The following is an 18,860-nucleotide window of genomic DNA, read 5'->3' as shown; positions in this document are numbered from 1 at the left end:
ATAATCTTAATAACCTTGTAAGATATTACAGTTACGTTTGTAAATAGCACTGTCACAAAAATCTCAGTCTTAATGATAGAAAGTATCTTAGAAATAATATAAACCAAAGTCAGCTGAAGCGCCAATTAAAATCTGGGTTATTGAAACTCAGGAATCAACCTCACATTGGAGAAATTAACCTTAGAGCTCGTGCTCATCTATTTTTTAAAAACTTAAAGATTTTAAGAAAAGTTTAAGGAAAAATGTGTGAAAATGGGAAAAACTTTTTATTTATAAGTTACCTGGTGATATTTAATATTCGGTATGGTAAACAATTTAGTCCTGTCTAACTGAAACCAAGTTTTGTGTTGAACATATACTGACAGAGTAAAGATTTAAGCCTAGATATTGAACACTTTCAACAATTTGTCATTTCATGCATATATAGGACTTGTAAAACATACAAAGAAGAGAAAAAAGATAAAAAGTCTATGTAGAAAATAGAATTTTATAACTACATTTTACAGAATATTCCAAGAGATATCATTGGTCATTTTATTATTTTGAAAATATTACTTATTTAAACAACTAAAAAACGTTAAAGCCTGATATAATCTTCAACATTGGAGAGGATAAATTATTGAAAAATATGTAGAACAGAAATCCCATCTCAATGCCATTGATACTACTATCCCGTTGAACAGATATTCTATGAGGTATCGAACATTGCACATAATTACACATTTAGGATTTGACATCGTAGCTAAACCAGTTGTTCAAGGCCACTAAAATACTGAAAGAGGATTAAGATTATTAACAGCGGGGAGGAAAAAAGAACTCTAAAAGCCTTTCTAACTCAAATCTGGAAATGGTGATTTCACTCAAAAAGAACGTCACAACTATGAAGAATTTTTAGTAATTCATGACACAAAATAAGACATCCACCTCTAATTTTTTAATCTATTTACCTCTATTCCATGAATCCAAGAGTGATATTGTACATGTTTTGGACCTGCACAGCAGTGTGGTATTTATTATTGTGATGTCTCAGAACTTGTCCCTTAAGGATTTTATATATGTGATAAGTACCAGTAAAATTTCACGACTTCTGATCAGAATGCCTTTTAGATTTTATACTAAGTATTACTATGTCTTACTAATACCACACAGTGTCCTTAAAATTGATGTGTTTTACGTGAAAGAAGTGCTGAAAATGTTAGGTATGAGTAATAGTTATTAATTGCTAAAAAGATAAAATTCAATTGTGGGTGATACCTGTTCAATGGATTGGGAAATTGCTCCTTTTTACTACAGACTCAAAATAAATCTATGGCTCTGGTTTCTAAAATACCTATTTTTCCCCCCAATGTTCAGTGACTATTAGAATATATTTCTCTCAATAATTTGCAAGAAGATTTGGAGGAGTGGAAAACCTCAGGACAGTAGAAAGTTGTCCACAAACTTTTGCTTTGGGTCCAGTGGTTGTGTTGGTATTTTATAATGGCAAACTTAAAATAAGTTCATTTTTGGATAATCTAAACAATGTTTGGAGAGCTGGCTTACTGGGTGAGAATACCATTTAAAAGCACTTGTGTTACATAACAGACAGCCATGACAAGGGCTATTTAAAATTCTTAGGTAGAAGAGAGCTGTCAATGCCAAAGGAAAAGCTTTGCTCAAGGAAAGTAACTTTCCTCTGAACAGATGGCGCAGCGGGGATCCAAGGTCATGACATGGTATCTGACCTACTTGAGGCCCGGTCACTTAATGGAGGATTAGACTGACACAGACACAAAGACCAACACACACACACACACACACACACACACACACACACACAGAGTTTTTAACCCTCTGGACCACCCAACATGAGATGGAAAAACAAATAAGATGGAAAAGAAACGTTTTCTCAGCACTGATAATTATTAAATGTGCACAATTGTTTTATGCAACAGGAAGTTTGACCAGAATGATGACAGAATCTATATTTAGGATACGTGGTTGCCACTTTGGAGAATTAGAAGAGTGTTTATACATAAATTTTGTTTGAACTCATTTTCATGTAGTAGAATAGACCATTGTTCAGGAAATAGATGAAAAAAATCTATAACAGTTGAGAAATTTAGTCAGGAAATCGTCAGGAAAGAGAGTGTTAAGATAAATTCTTTTCAGCCTTTTCAAAGTTTGCATAAGTTTATAAAAAGAGATAAAGTTTCTTTGATCAGAAGAGATTCTTTGCAGAAGTGCAGTGTACAACATACTATATACATATAGGGCTTCCCTCTGTACATATACATATGTATACACCATCTATATGACTTTTTAAACATATACACGGCTTTAACTCGAAGAAAATGAGTTAGCAACACAGTCATCATTGCAAGACAATCCAAGCGCTGAAAGAAGTGATAATGATCACTTAAAGGGCTATTTCACCTCCCACATTGCCCAGGACCAAGAATAGAATTCTTTTTTAGTTCTTCTTTCATTGCAACACTGATTGTCATAGATAATCTTTGTGCTTTTGTGTAATGCCCATCCTGGATATAACATACATTCACATATGACGTCAGACAGTTTAAATAAGCATGCTGAACACAGGCAGGACCACACAGCCATGCAGAAAATATTCTGAATATGTTTTTCCAAACTGACTGCAACATCAACATGCATCACTACCATATTTGGTCCTGTACAGCAAGGAATGTGCAGCTGAAGCCATCATGGCTAGTTTCACTTGCAAGAGTTTCTTTAGAGAAGAACACCCAGTAGAGAAACAAAACAGAATGAATGAAACAAACAAAAAATCCCCCAAAACCAAAAATTAAAAAAAAAGAAATTTCCTCCCACACGTTAACGCTGAAAATCTGGCCATTTTTCACATAGCACATTTTCCTCATTCCATAGAAAGCAGGTCTTCTCCCAAAATTTGGAGTTGAATTGTTCATAAGAGAGATTTTAGTGTCTCAGAGCTTTTCCTAACCATTGGAAAAGCTCATCTTGATAAAGCATTTTCCAGCGCACGTTGGCTTCGACGGTTTCCACGGCTCTCAAGAAAGAGGCAGCAGCTACTCCATTGTAGTTCTTCATGAAGTTCTTCAGCTGGAAAGAAACATTTTTGAAGGGTAAATATGCATGTCTCAAACTCCTGTCGAACATATATAAACAAGACTATATGTAAAACAAAGTGCCACAGTCACTGCAGAAGGCATATTTAATATGGGAAGCAAGCTCACTAACGAAATACAATACAACAAATTGCGTCCATTAGGTGCGATGTAGTTTCTTTTGGAACCGGAAGGAAAAAAGAGTAGACATTACAGTTTCAAGAGCTCCAAATTCAGCTGCTTGTTTCATAAGTTAATATTAAAATGGACGTATTTATCTTTTCGTAATAGGTTGAGGGGACTGTGGCCAAGGCTAGTTCTAATTGCAAAGCATATCCAATGTACAAATAGCCTTAAAAACTGAAGATAAGGATTAAAGTTCCCTCTTTGTTGGTAGAGATCCAACTCTTCTTCTTCTTCTCCAAATAAGTAGCATAAGGGCTTGACTCTATCTTTGGTAGGAAGGGATTACCAGTTATTGGGTGGTGGGAAGAAAGTAATGATGCTATGAAAACTGGATGATTAATGACATTTCAATTGCCTGAGTGACTCAACTTAGAAAGAATGAAGGAAAGCTAAGTGTGGACTCATTTAGCTAGATACTTCGAGCACTTAATTAAAATAAGTTACAATTTTAAAATGCTTTGCTATTATTTTTCTGGATATAAGATTTTCTCTAGAGAGCTCACATATTGTGGGAATGCTCAGGGACTTTATTTCAAGATTAAATATTAGCAGTTTTTCTTTCTGACTGATATGTCTTAAGAAACTGGCAACCAAGCAACAATCGCAATGCTAATAGGCAAATGTGAAAAATCAACTTGCAACACAGAAACATTAGTGGTGTAATTAGTGTGGGTGTGATTCATCACATGGTGGCTGCCACATGGAGGATATGCCAGGAGGGAAATGTAGTGCATCCAGATTGACTCAGGAGCAGGAAGTATGGGGGGAGGGGCATTTAAAATGGACTCTTTAATACTTTTCTGAGTTAATCTAGAAATTGGCTCATTGGTAGCGTGGTTTGTTTATGACAGTGTTACTTTGATTTCATGATACCCATGGGTTTTCTCAAAGTTTTTCCTCTACTTTCCTACAAAGCCCCATGCCCCCCACAGCATTAGCAATGGATAACTATATCTCAGAGCTATATCCTTTATAAGACTTCAAAATCACTATGCTTTGATAACAAACATGTAAAATATCCAACATATAACAAAGATTTATTGATGCTATTCTGAAAATTGATTTGACATTTTACCAGATTTATACAGACTAAGAGGAAGAAGGGAAGACATGGGAGTTTATTGAATGTCTTCAATATTCCAGGCACGGTGCCACACACATATGCCCGTTACAGGCACAAAGATATTAAAAGGAAGTCTAATGGAAACATTGAATCATATTTTTAAACTTTAACTGATTAATCCAATAATTCATATATATTTCTACGTTTGGACTCATTCATTCTGTATTCCTAAAGCAACAAGTAATACATTATGATCTATGTCTCGAATTGTTTTAATACAAAAGTATGGTATATTACAGCATACATGTGTATATACATCGATACATTACAGTGGAATTCTTTACATAATATATGTCAATCAGGAAAAAATTATATTTCCTCCTCTTAAAATATATTCTGCTTTATTACATACATACTTTCCTCGGCAGTACTAAATATGCCAGATAGTGATAAATGACCCTTTGGCAACTTTGACTCTGCAGCATGCTCTTGGCCCCTTGAGGAGAGAGAGAGCGAGCCAGCCTGAACACGTGAAGCAAAACGCTTACGTCCTCCTCAAAGGCAAACTATGGGATTGAATATGAATGTGTTATTGACACAAAGACAGTAGGTCAGATTATCCTGCCAGAGAACCATCAATAACAAATGTAAGTGGTGGGTCCCCAGGGATTCATTTCTTAAATCACTATTTAAGTGCACTAAATACTTGCCTCGTGAGCTCAGAGAGCCTGAGGTGACGCGTATGAATCTTGGGAGTAGCTTATTCGTCAGAACATATATGGCCCACTTTCCGTAGTCGGCACATATTGATTTTATGCCCAGACTCCTCTGCAGCTCTTCTGTCAAACCTGTGGTTACAGCAGCTATTTAATGGGTCCTGGGGGGGGGAGATCATAGCACCCTCCTGACCCCTTGCCTGACTTTAGAGGCCCCGGGGTAGATGGAAGGGACTTGGCATTCCAGTTTGCTTATTTCTGCAGCTCTTTGGTAGATTTTCTGCTGTTATTAGCTTTTATTACTGTGTTTCCTAAATATTTATGCCAGCTTATGCTTTTATTTGAAAATGTTGCAAGTTTAGACATTTTTATAAAATAGCATTTAGTAAGATGTCAGAGTTGTTTGTGCTTCCTAGTCCTAGCATAAAATTTCTAGACATGTTTGTTAATTTCTCCATTAGGAGACATTTTCAGGTTTAAAAAGAAAACTCTGATTTTAGGGTACCCTAGACCCTAAATATCACAAAATAAATTATTTGTAGAGTAAATGGCAAAACCTAATATACTCTCAGTAACCATATAAATGAATTGAATTAGCTATTGCCCTATTATGAGGTTTATATTTTCAACATTAAAACTGTAAATGGGATGTCTGTGATGCACAGGATCTATGTTCCTCCACAACAGGGTTGTAGATTAGGCTCAAGAAGAAAAAAAAAAAAACAAAAACAAACAAGGGCTGGAGAGAATTGCTTAACAGGCATTAGCATGAAAAACTGGCAAAGGGCCTCTGCAGCTCCCTCAGGTTGTACTTCCATTAGTTTAAAATTAAGGAAATAACACACTGTTTCATAGAGAAATAGTGTTCAAATGGCTAGAGCCACGTAATTAGAAGGAAATTACCAGTTTCAGGTACTAGAATGCAGTTTTGGGGAAGGGACCCTGCAACAATGGGCTGATGGGGATCATTAACATCAAAATAAGTTTTCAGAATTCACAAAGATGTTGATTCCCTTTTGATCTATATATACTCTTGAAAATAAGAAAATGCCCCCATCCAAAGGGAGCGCATTGGGTTTTCTGCTTGTGAGGATCATTGGTTATAGAAGGATGAATCTGGAATTTCCTCACCCCTTTTATATTAATGGCGGGGGATTCCTTCATGACATGGCCACTTGGTGCTGACTTTCTAGTTTGACAACTGCCCTCTGAGGCTTTGCCATACTTTCATTATCTCATCATTGTCTTAACGATTGGGGACCGCTGTCGTGGAGTGGGATGGGAGTTTGCTTTGTATTCCTTGCACATGCCCCAGAGAGATGGTATTGTGAAGTTAGGCACTCCGTAGGTAATGGAATAAAAGCCACAGTTCAGTTTCACGTTTGAAACTGCACTTTTCATTACAAGGACATTTCAAATGACAAATCAAGTGGAAAAATATTAAAAATATGTGTGAAGTAAGTAAGACAAAATGGTCAGCATAGGATAAAATCAAATAAATATCCATTTAAAAGATGTTTTCCCAGGGCCTGGGTATACCTGAAGCAAGGAAAGTATGAAAGATAGACAAGAGTTTGAGGAAGAAAAGGGAGCAGGTACAGGAGAGAGGCAGCAGGAAAGGGAGCAAAGGCAGAGAAGACTGGGGAGAAGACAGAAGGAAGGGAGCTACAAGGGAGGAGGAGGAGGGGAAGGGAAGGGTGGAAGCGATTTTTCACTTCTGTGTTCACTTCAGTGGTTTCACAGGTTGTGACTAAATGAGTCTTTTACTCACTGATTCCTGAATGTAAAATCAAGAAATTAAAAGTACTTCATTTAAATACAGAGAAAATTGGAAGCAATCATTCATTTAATTGTTCTTTCATTCTGTCTCATATGGATATGAAAGAAGTCCTTCTCATTTAGCTTCTTTATTAAAAAAAATTTAGTAAAACATGGGCTGGGGCTTTCAGAACCAAATCCTTTAGGGTTGGGAATACACAGCAGGGATAAAAATTGAATTTCAAATCATTGCAATCAGAGACTTAGCTTAGCTCATCGTGTGTAAGAATCCAAGTTAGTGCATGAGAGATGATCATACAACATTGGGCAATATTAGAAGATGTTAAGGATGGTGCCAGGGTTGATGCTTCTGGGGAAATGCTGCTCAATATGATTAGCTCTGGGTCACAGTCTCAGGCGTTCTGTCAGTGAGAGCAGAGGAAGCCATGATTCTCAAGACCAAATATATTAAATATATTTATAATGGAGTTGAGCAGCAGACAAAAAAGTGATAGATGGTTGAAGCCCGGCTCATCTGAATCATCTAAATGTATCTATATTTTTTCCTCCCTCCTACATAGTTACCCCTCCACATTTCACACCCATCTCTTTTACAAATGTGAGTTAATGGTCAAAAAGAAATTATTTCCAGAGAAATAAACCAGAGAAAAAACTATTAATCTCATTATATATTGCCCGATACATTCTCTTTCATACATATGAATTCATTCCATTGAACAGACTAGATAGCATGAGGCATTATTATCACACCTAGTGATCCACTCCCTGTATTGGCCTGACCACGAAGCAAGGAGACTTAAGTTCTATATCTTAACACCAGCCCTGATCTTTTGTACCCAAATACTGAGTCATTGTGACAGGATGGGTCTGTCATTTCTAGGATCCTAAGCTGGGTTCACATCATCAGCCGACGAGTAGATGATTGGATCAAAGAGATCTGGAGTAGATTTGAGAATCATTATATTCAAACATCTCTCAAAGGCATTTTATGCTTGTTTGTTTGTTTTTTAGATTTTATTTACTTATCTGAGAGAGAGAGAGAGAGAGCACTCACATGGTCAGAGGGGGAGGGAGAGGGACAAGTAGACTCTGCACTGAGTGCACAGAGCACTAAGAGGAGATCTCAAGACTCAGATCATGACCTGAGCCAAAACCAAAAGTCAGATGCTCAACCTACTGAGCCACCCAGGAGCCCCAAAGGCATTTAACGTTTAATATAATAGAGATAATTTTGCAAATAATGAATTAAATCAAGTCTTTATCATGAACGTATGTTTTTTTTTAAGAAATGGATATGAATCTGTTGGAAAAAAATGGTTAAAGTGAATGTATAATTTCATATATTTATAAAAGAAAAACATTAGAACTCATATATTAAAATATTTACCTCTTTGAGTTCACCTTCAGTATTAAGAAATTCTGTAACTCCACTAATGAGTTTGGAATTCATAAATAATGCCTCTCCATACCTGGAAAGATAAAAAAAAAAAAGTCTTGATGTTAATATAGGAAGTAATTTAAGAAATACTACTCTATAGATTTTTTTAGAATCCTTTTCAAGGGCTCCATTTGACCAATGTTATCTTGTTGCCATTAAGATCTCTGAACATTTCAAGGTCATTTCTCCAGGGAGCCAGGGAGGTGCAAAGAGCTGTGACTGCAGAATACCATCAGATGCCCCCTGATTTATCTCAAAATGTTTCAGAGAGGTCTAAGTTGCAGTAAATTAAAAAAAAAAAAAAGGAACCCTCTAAAATTAGATTTAGGAACTACTATTATATTTCCAATCCAAGGCTTGAGGGAGAAATATTTTTAAACTTTCTACTTTAAACAACTTAGTTCACTATGAGGAAAAAAAAAAAAATCCCAACAAAGTGTAATACAAACTTGGGCATTATCAGTATGTCACACAGATCCTTTGGTCTGGTCAGTCATAAATGACATTGGCATTCTTTTTCATGCTTAGAAACTGAGCCAAATTTCTTTGAAGTGCTCCCCAAATATTAGTATGTTTTCATGTAGGCATTAAATTAAAATATTGAGTTGTTCACTTGGATTGCATAATCCTTGTACCACAGACATAAATTCTTGACTCATGACCCACAGTAAGGAACAATTTGTATTGGTGAGATGGCAAGGTTTCTCATTTTATTGATTTATCTCTGTTGTGCTAAGGATAACTGTCACAGGCTACCATACTCTTAGAATTAAGAAAAGTACACTAAAAAAGATTCTGAGGTTTTGGAAGCAAAGGCTCAGCCCCCATTTTAAGAGGTTTTCTAATGCTGCCCTTACAGTATTGTGGCATCTTTCTTTTAGGACTTGTTAAATTGACAATATCTCAAGCCTAATTGTTATATATGGCAAGGGGGTACATGTGGTTTTCTAAGTGTCTGGCTTGAGCAATTGTTGGATGGCCATATTATTTCCTGGGGAAAGGAAGACAAGAGGACAATGATGGATTTAGCTTTGCAGGTACACCTCAGTAGGGGGGTCCAAACAGGCAACGGTCCATCATAGGGTGAAGCTTAGACAAAATGTTTGAGTAAGAGATCTAGATTTGGGAGCAATTGAAACGATCGAGCGATTGGAGTAGATGGCAACTAAAAACGGAGAATCTGCAGGCAGGAAATAGGAGTACCTTGGATAGCACCTCCATGAACTCCAGTGTTCAAGGATTGACAGAGGAGTAGGAGCAGATGAAGAAGACAGTCCTATTTGTCAAGATAAACACTTCCATATCTGTAGATATACTGAAATCTCAACCTTTCTACCTTTCAGTTGGAGACCATGGAGTCTCAATGAGACAAAATAAGCATACCAGGAACCAAACATTTTTTGGTTGGAACTGAACAATACCTGCACTATGCTGAACTCTGACAGACAAAACCACTCCCCAAGGAGACTGTGCATTGGCAGATATTTGACACTTTTTAAAGTTAAGTGCTCGTATATATTAATTTCACCTGGTATCTGACTATTCACTATATTAGGGGTACATGAGAGCAAAGCAAGTTTTAATCTTCCAATCATTCCAATTTCTGAGCTGCAAATACAAAAAAGCCAGTATGTCTTCCAGGAATATCAGTGCTTTCTGACAATGAAATGTCTGTAGATAGAATTCTGCTTTAACAGGACGCATCCATTCAAATTGAACCCATTACACAAGGGCAACTGAGAAAGCTATACCTTAAAAACGTAGTTTACACACCAGTTTTTAAGAGACAGAACAAGAGGTCTGTTCACTGTTTGGGGACATTTAAGTTTGAGAACACACAGCATCTACAGGCTCTATAATAAATTTAATTTTAAAATGCCATAGAGATGGGGCGCCTGGGTGGCTCAGTCGTTAAGCGTCTGCCTTCGGCTCAGGTCATGATCCCAGGGTCCTGGGATCGAGCCCCGCATCGGGCACCCTGCTCAGCGGGAAGCCTGCTTCTCCCTCTCCCGCTCCCCCTGCTTGTGTTCCCCTCTCTCGCTGTGTCTCTCTGTCAAATAAATAAATAAAAAAAAAAAAATCTAAAAAAAAAAAAAAATGCCATAGAGATTATCAGAGTAATAAATCAACATTCATTATAATACATTTAAATACATAATGAAACGTTTTCTTAAACTGAGGCTGAAGAGTTCTCACCATGAAACAAGATGTCTCAGGAATGCATTCTATTGCAACTAGAGTTATACAATGATTCAAATGTTCCTTCTCTATATCTTGGTTTTATTTCAGGTGTTTTACATTTATATTTAAAGAAAATTTAAAACAATTCTGCAGAGGTAAAATTTTCTTGTTATATAATATAATAATTATATCTGATTTATAAATCTTTTTTTTCTACAACACATTTAGAATATAGTTTTATGATATTTCTTCAACCTTAGACACCTCAATAGATTTTCCACAAAAGTTGTACTGCTAAACCTTTTTACTCCCACATTTCCATATATAATCACAGTTTTTAATCTTTATTACATGAATACTGTCATAGAATCATTAAAATAATTCTGAGTTTCACAGAAGTGGCAACACCCATCTTGGTTGACTATTTTAAAATCTAATTCTATTATCTGGACCTTGGTTTTAACACAAAAAGTTGGGCCCTTATCTCTCCTATGTCACCTTTAATTTACTCACTCAAGTTTGAATGACTGAACTCTTATTTCTACCTGGTATTTAATATCTTCCATTTATCTCTGAAAAACTTCCAGGCAAGGTCTCGGCCATGTGGATTTCGAGCGACATGGATTATCACATCAATTGCATCTTGATCTAACACCACCTCAGAATTCAGTGATAGATTCAGAAGCCTTTAAGGATAGAATTGTAGAAAAACTTTTAGCCCAATAACTTAAACATTTTTATAAAATTATAAAAATTACATGCATTAATTTGTCATATTCTTTAAAAGAACAGTCCTGTGTAAACTACTAATACAACTTACCAAGAGAACAATTTTCTGTTTATAAAAGGGGGAAGAGCAAATTCATAGCACTTTAACTAGCTCATTAATTAAGTTTTGAAAAATTCTTGCAGGTGAAGAAATCACAATTTTGTTCTGATGCTATCAACTCACTTTAAAAAATCTTTATAGTAAATACTTCCTTTTTCAATGAAACATTGTCCTATTATTTAGTGAGAAACAAAGGTATCTCTTTCGATTCAATTAGCTTTAGTCATGTCAACATGGCAATTTTCCTTAGCTATAGAAGATACATCTTAGAGTAACTAGTATATATTCGAGGAAATAAAATCAAGTTCAGTGTAGTTTGATTAACAGAGAGTACTCTCATTACACAAATAAATTTAGAAAATTAATTGACCCACCTATTTAATAAGTTCCTGTCATCACTGCAAGTTAAGGCTTCCAATAATATTTTCTTCTCAGAAACTGCTGTGGTGGAGTGGAATTTCATCCATATGAATTCCCAGACATCCTCATCTAGTAGTGAAACTCCTGTGCAGTAGACGATGTCTCTAACATTTAGTGGTATCCTAAAGAAGCAACCCATGTTGGTTTTCTGTTAATTAAAAGCTTCATAGCATTGAAACTAAAGACAGATGCTGATTTACTACAATCAGTTTTTTTTAATTTTTTTTAAAGATTTTATTTATTTGAGAGAGAGAGAGAGAAACAGCATGAGAGGGGAGAGGGTCAGAGGGAGAAGCAGCCTCCCCGCTGAGCAAGGAGCCTGATGTGGGACTCGATCCCAGGACTCCAGGATCATGACCTGAGCCGAAGGCAGTCACTTAACCAACTGAGCCACCCAGGTGCCCCTACAGTGAGTTTTTAAAAGAGATGATTTTGTTAATTAGATTTTACCTGAAAGAGAATAATACTATATAGTAACAATATTCAAAAATATTGGCAATTGAATGATGTAAAATAATGTATTTTGAATGCAAGTTTTATTTCTACTCTTGAAACTATATTTAAACAAAAATCACGGGACACCTGGGTGGCTCAGTCGGTTAAACGTCTGCCTTCGGCTCAGGTCATGATCCCACGGTCCTGGGACCTAGCCCTGCATCAGGCTCCCTGCTCAGCTAGGAGCCTGCTTCTCCCTCTCCCTCTGCCACTCCCCCTGCTTGTGATCTCTCTCTCTCTCCCTCTCTCTCTGTCAAATAAATAAATAAAATCTTTAAAAAAATCAGAACACAAAGGCTTAAAAAAACAATGCGAACAGGATGCTTTATATTTCCACCAACATTAATACACTTACCAACCAAACATTTTCTCTCATAATTGGTAGACCCAAGAATGACAAGAAAGCACAGGCTGAAGAGACTAATTTGAATAAAACAAACATTTTATCCTAAAATCATAGACAAGTCTCCCTAAAATTAGTTTTCTCAAATAGGTCTTCACATTTTGGAACCTAGAAGATTACCGATAGAGATAATAAACAGATAAAACACAAAGTAATAAATTTTGAGAAAGTAGAAATTTCTTTTTCCCTACATTTATAAAAGTGACTATAAAAATAGAACAAATCTGACTTGGACTCCAAAATAAATATTATGGTGGGAAACTGTGAGTGGATTTAATTACTCTTGACTATTTATAAGTTGTAAATGCTCATGTTTACTTTACCATAGCAATTTTTTACTAAATATTGTTCTCTCAAGTCTCAGTATATATCCCACATTTTAAAAACCGAATTCTCTGAAAGAACACTAGAATACTTACAAAAAGTCAAAGACAAATACATGTCTGCTTTGTGTCATATTCAGTGATCTACTATTTAAATTTCTCACTTGTAATTTGAATGTGGCTGATTAAGAGGTGTTTTCTCTGGGTAGCAAGATAAAACAATCCCTTCTAAAGATTTAGGACCTTGATTGATGGTTAAAACACGCTATGGTTGAAGGGGTATTTAGAAAACAGGAGGAAGTGTCTGAATGACCACCAGGAAGATAAGCTTCATCTTATTCTGTTAAGCAGCTAAGTAGGGCTACACTCAGAATATTGAGGATTGTGTTTCAGGATACCACAATGCTTATATTTGCTAGAAGTATCATACAAAATTAATTGTTCCCAGAAATGCCTAAAACTATATTATTCTGTCTCTTCCTAGAAGTAATTTGGAGTATTTGGAGAAAAGTTACTTTAACCTCGCTAACTGAAGCCTTTTTTCTTTGTGGTATTAGAGGCAAGCACTCTGTTTTGTTTTTAAAGGAACACAGACATCAGAAGAAACCATCCAAGAGCTTCAGAAAACATTGCTACCACATTCAATCATGGTAGATAGCATACAGGATTACAAATATGCTTCCATCTTTACTAACTATAATAAAAAAGTTAAGAAACCTCGTCTTTCTCTAAATCAACAACTAGAAAAGAGGATGAGTCTTTTCTCCGAAATATTATAGGCTACAGAGCAAAACACTGTATCAACATGACTTTGGCCAAGAGATCAATAGAAAAATTTGCAAGAAAAAACAATAAAATGTCTACTGAAATCATCAGCTCATAAATTAATGTATATTTTCTTTTTTTCTCAATGTATATTTTCTTAATGTTAGACCTAATAGAAAGTCATTAAGCTATTAATATACTAAAGAGAATATAGGGATAGAGCCCACTGAATTAGGTTTTTTACTGCCTATGAAATCCATCTCCAATATCAATGGTTTCAAGTAGAAAAAGCATACAGAAATATAGAAAATGCAAAAAAAAAGATATTAACTATATTCCTTAGAAATAACTTGACTGCCCTATATCATAATCAGTAGCAATAGTCCATATTTTGTTATTCAGTAGATGTTGTTGACTGATGCAGAACTGTGTAAGATGCACTTACAAATGAATAAATGGACTAGCCCGTCCAAAGCCCTGGGCACTGGCTAGAGGAGCACGAGAGGCGGGAAATAGCAATTCTGTGCAATACCATGTTCCAGGTTATACATTTTATTTAGTCTATATAATAATATCATGCCGTCTGCATTATAAACTTCTTTTTGCAGGAGAGGGAACTCTGTTCTCAGGGAGGATATTTTGCACTATCACCACTATATAGTAAACTGAGATCCAGGATGATCTGTACATGAAAGTCTTTCCCATTTTTATCAGCTTAGAGATGGCTATGACAACAGAAGTATGATACATTGTTTTCTATTAGTGGTAGTCATCAGAGTAATATGGACACATCCAACTTATCATGCTCTCAGTGCTGAAGTGGCCACAGGGTTGCCGCTAACCTTTTTTTTTAAGTTAATTTTCTAATACACAGTTAAATCAGTCATCTTTGAGAAATATTCAATATGGGCAAGACTGGATTTCCAACAATAAGTATCCATGGTGCCCACCAGCACTGAAGCGATCCTTGTTAAAATGCAGCCTCTGGGCGAGCGTAAGGACATAGGTGAGCACTGTACTTAAGGAACTGCTCTATGGCAACCTACTCATACACACAGCACGGAGAAAAAAATCTTAAAAGGGCACTCAGCAATAAAGTGCTGGATAAAATGACAGACCACCCTGAAGGAATCTAGCAAAAGTTATCCTAGGCAAAGGAGGCCTTTAAAAGCAAAGCTGCCCAGAATAAGGGCAGATTCCGGATCTCAAGCTGCAGTCCCAAACCAAGAGAGAGACCCCATAATTTGGATTTGCTCTGCCAGAAGCTGCAGGTCAGCTTTTCCGGCTTGTCAGCAGCTGTCCCTCTGTGCAGAGCAGATGTATCAAATTTGATTACTATAAAAATGAGACTCCCATATGTTTACATATATAATCTCAAGCCTGTGGATGGGCCATTGAAAAACCGCCCTCGGTCTCAGCTGCAAATCTCCAAAACTCTCAGGAAAGAAATAACTCTATTAGCAGATGCCATGCGAATGCGCTGCTTCCGGTTCACAGGTCTCCTTCGAAGGGCAAGGACAGAACTGATTAACAGGAGAATACCACCCTGATTTTTCGAGCATCTCTTCCCATGGCATGCACCCCTCAACTTCCTTACCCACCCACCAACTAAGGAGTCAATGGATAGTTCATAACATTATTGTCCTCATTGCTGAAAATAAAACAAGACTGGTGAGCACTGAATTTGCTAAGGGCCTTGGTTCCCAATGACTTCCATTGTTAATGAAGCCCCTTTTGTTGCTAAATTTGTAAAGATGTTCTAATAACATTTTAGCAAAATGATTGCTCTGGGGACAGTTTAAGATCTCTTTGTATAAACCAAAGTCGTTAAGGAACAAATGAAAGCTCATTTGTTTGGAAAGCATGGGCTGAAAACCCCACAGAACCCAAGAACCCATAGTTATGAGCAGTACAAATGAGTTTTGTGAGATTCTTGATATCAGGATTACAGGGAGGCACGGCCCCTTCTCATGGACATGGAAATTGTTTATAAGAATGTGAATATCCCATGGTCATTTCTTTTAAGCTGCTGCCTCAGAAATAAATCTTTTAATGGAATCTTATTATCTAGAGAAGGAAAGCTGTGCTTATTTTTCTCTCTGTGTAGTATCCATGTACAGGACCAGGAAGCTAGTCTCTCCTATCTGCCTTCGTAGGAGATGAACGGAGGAATGCTTAGCCAAAAGGAAGTGTCTATCTTCTTGAGGGTCTAACACTGCAGAAAATTATTACCTAATTAGTGTAACTTGTACTATAGTTTTTATTCTATTCTCATTTTAAATAGGATCATGACAAAGTTCATTTGTATGGTAAAAGTTTTGAAAGCAAAATAGTTTTGAAATTGTAACAGTTAGCATCTTGAAATAATCTATTTTGTATTTTGGTGATATGTTGAACCTTTTTTACTTTGCCAAAAGCAAATGCATGAAAACAAAATGCTTTGGGGTAGAAGTTAAAAAAATTTAGTAGGCAGAAAAATAGAGGGATTTTAAAAATTTAGAAAAATCTAGAAAAATTTTTTTACTGGGTTAAATAATGATGGTGGAATGGGACTAGTATTTTAAATCTTAGTAAATTAGTATTTTAGTTATTAAACGGAAATTTGTGAAGTAGGTTGATAAATTAACAGACACATTTCTGAAGATTTTGCTATAAAAATTTTCTTTGTTGTAGGTGTTTTTTAAGGTAAAAAATCAGGGCACATCTAAAATAACAATAAGGGACCTGTTTAAGATATAAATAGCAGCACAGAATGATATATCATAGATTAATATTTAATGATATGATAAAATACATTATTTAATATGATGAACTATATTATTAAGGATGAACATAATATACATAACATGACTATATTAAGCAAAAAAAACATAATGTGTATATTAGAAAGAAAGACTAAAAGAAAAAACAAGAGAATATTAACATTTGCCTCTGGGTTGAGGGATTACAGTTAACTAGTCTTTCTTTTTTAATTCACGTATTTCAAATTTAATCATTTAATAAATTTGACAATTACTTTGGAAATAAGATAAGTAAATGTATAATAACATTTATAAAGACAAAATTCTATTACTATTAGAGTAAAACATATTCCAATATAGAAAAATGCTATTGAATAATATGTAGAAACAATTCTGATGATACAGTTAAAATATCTCCCAGAGGAAATTATACAGGCCAAAGGAAAAAAAATCATACTATTTTAAAATATAAATTTTGATGCTTAATCATGATAGGGGTCTATTTTTAAGCAGGTTCTCAGTAGACCTAATTTGGCCAATAACTGCCTCTAGGACCGGGCGAGTCAAGGTCATTGCTTTGGGCTTCATTTTTCATCCTAATTGGACAGGGCTAAAGTACATGAGTTCTAAAGTCCCTTCCTGCTCTGTTAGTACAAGATTCTTTTCATTAGCGATTGTATTAACATTGAAATGCGGATTTAATTATTTTCAAAGACAATGAAAAAAATTTCTCAAATCACTAGCCTCTCTAAGAGCACCTATTTCTTTCAGTGGCACTGAAAGAAATTTGGCCTGTGGCCTACCGTTTAATTAATTTTAATTAATTTGCAATTAATTAATTCATTTGAAAGATCATTCGTCTAATCTAAAAGTTAAAAGACAGCTTTGGTTGAGGCTTCCTCATCAATACTCTAAATCTTGTTTGACCTTATAAGTACCAGTACTCTTACTTCTTTCAGGGCAGTCATTGACTTTAAAATATCAGACTGAAAAATAACCTGCATTTACAAAGGTTGACCCTGTTCATAGTATCCCCTACTGCCATCTTTCATTCTTTGTCCTTTGGCTGCTCCCAAGAAAGCTATCTTGAATAAAACTTAAAGCTGTTTAGAAAGAACATGTGACCTTTTGCAGCTAAGCAGCAGTTTCCTCATCTGGAAAATGGGGAAAACCATTCCTTACAAGGTTATTACAATGATTAAATGAGCACAGTGCTTGGTACATATCTGGAGCTCAGTATGGGCATTATCTAAATGCCACGCACAGCCAAGTGCAGGGTACGTAGAAAACTGTCTCAATTTGTAGTAAGGATATTCTTCCTCATTATTTTTATTACTATTATTAGTAGTATGAAGTGGCAACAAATATCTCCATATTTCCCAAAAGAGTACAGGACTAAAAAGAAAGAAAGTTTTCAGACAACCTCACTACAAGTGAATGAGTAATTATAAAAATCATGACTGACAATACATTAAGGCATTATAATAAAACACAGTTTTATAATCCCACCTAACTTCACCGGTATACTTGTCAACCAAACACGCCACCAAATCCATATCAAAACCCTGGCACCCAGAAGCAGTACTGTTTCATAGTATCTCTACAAGGCCCCTGGCAAAGAATCCCACGTGAAGCGTGCGTCAGGGACCTTTGGAAAGAACACTGGGCCGCAGTGCTGTGGGCCGGGCACCTGCGGGGCAGCAGCTGGGGCTGCTCTTTTTCCAGAGACTCCTCTCTCTTGTGTCCACACCAGGCCTGCTCATTCCCACTGAAACTTAAGCATAACAAAAGGGACACTAAAACCTTGGAACAAAGGAAAAGGCAGTTCAAAGCCAGTCTTTGTGGCCCTTTGGACCTCAAAACATAGAGATGGATCCACCAGGAGGATAACAGACCAACTATATTTAAAATTACTGTGTTCTGGGGCGCCTGGGTGGCTCAGTCGTTAAGCGTCTGCCTTCGGCTCAGGTCATGATCCCAGGGTCCTGGGATCGAGCCCCGCATTATCGGGCTCCCTGCTCAGTGGGAAGCCTGCTTCTCCCTCTCCACGCCCCCTGCTGGTGTTCCCTCTCTCGCTGTATCTCTATCAAATAAAAAAAAAAAAAAACTTAAAAAAAAGAGATGTTTAAAAAAAATTTAAAAAAATAAGATTACTGTGTTCTGAAATGTTCAATACCTCTTTATGTTTGATTCTTGCATATTTGCAAAGAGGCATATGCCGCTCTTCCCATATGAAAGGAAAAAGGATGGCTGAAGGGGGGCTCACTTAACTGTTACTATACAGAGTTTATCAAAAGATTATATTTTAAGATAACAGCACTCTTTTTAAATGGCTTTTATAATTAAAATAATTGTACTTTAAAAGAGACATTTACTTTACTTAAGCTGAAATAATTTACATGACATTACATTTTAAACTTTTAAGGCCCATATAT

At 36.0% G+C, this 18,860-nt stretch overlaps 1 protein-coding gene across 1 annotated transcript in view; it reads right to left on the bottom strand.

The window, feature by feature from the left end:
* Positions 1-247: 247 nt before the first annotated feature.
* Positions 248-18,860, bottom strand: part of TRHDE (thyrotropin releasing hormone degrading enzyme) — a 367,225-nt gene continuing 348,612 nt past the window's right edge. Inside the window, exons 16-19 of the mRNA XM_078076295.1 lie at positions 11,653-11,820; positions 10,995-11,135; positions 8,218-8,299; positions 248-3,081 (exon numbers count right to left, since the gene is read on the bottom strand). Of these exons, the coding sequence (XP_077932421.1) occupies positions 2,938-3,081; positions 8,218-8,299; positions 10,995-11,135; positions 11,653-11,820 (535 nt within the window). The 3' untranslated portion in view covers positions 248-2,937. The remainder of the gene's footprint in view (positions 3,082-8,217; positions 8,300-10,994; positions 11,136-11,652; positions 11,821-18,860) is intronic.

The sequence above is a fragment of the Halichoerus grypus genome, chromosome 6 (genome assembly GCF_964656455.1).
Source record: "Halichoerus grypus chromosome 6, mHalGry1.hap1.1, whole genome shotgun sequence".
NCBI lineage: Eukaryota > Metazoa > Chordata > Mammalia > Carnivora > Phocidae > Halichoerus > Halichoerus grypus.
This window is presented reverse-complemented; position numbering and strand designations above follow the sequence as displayed.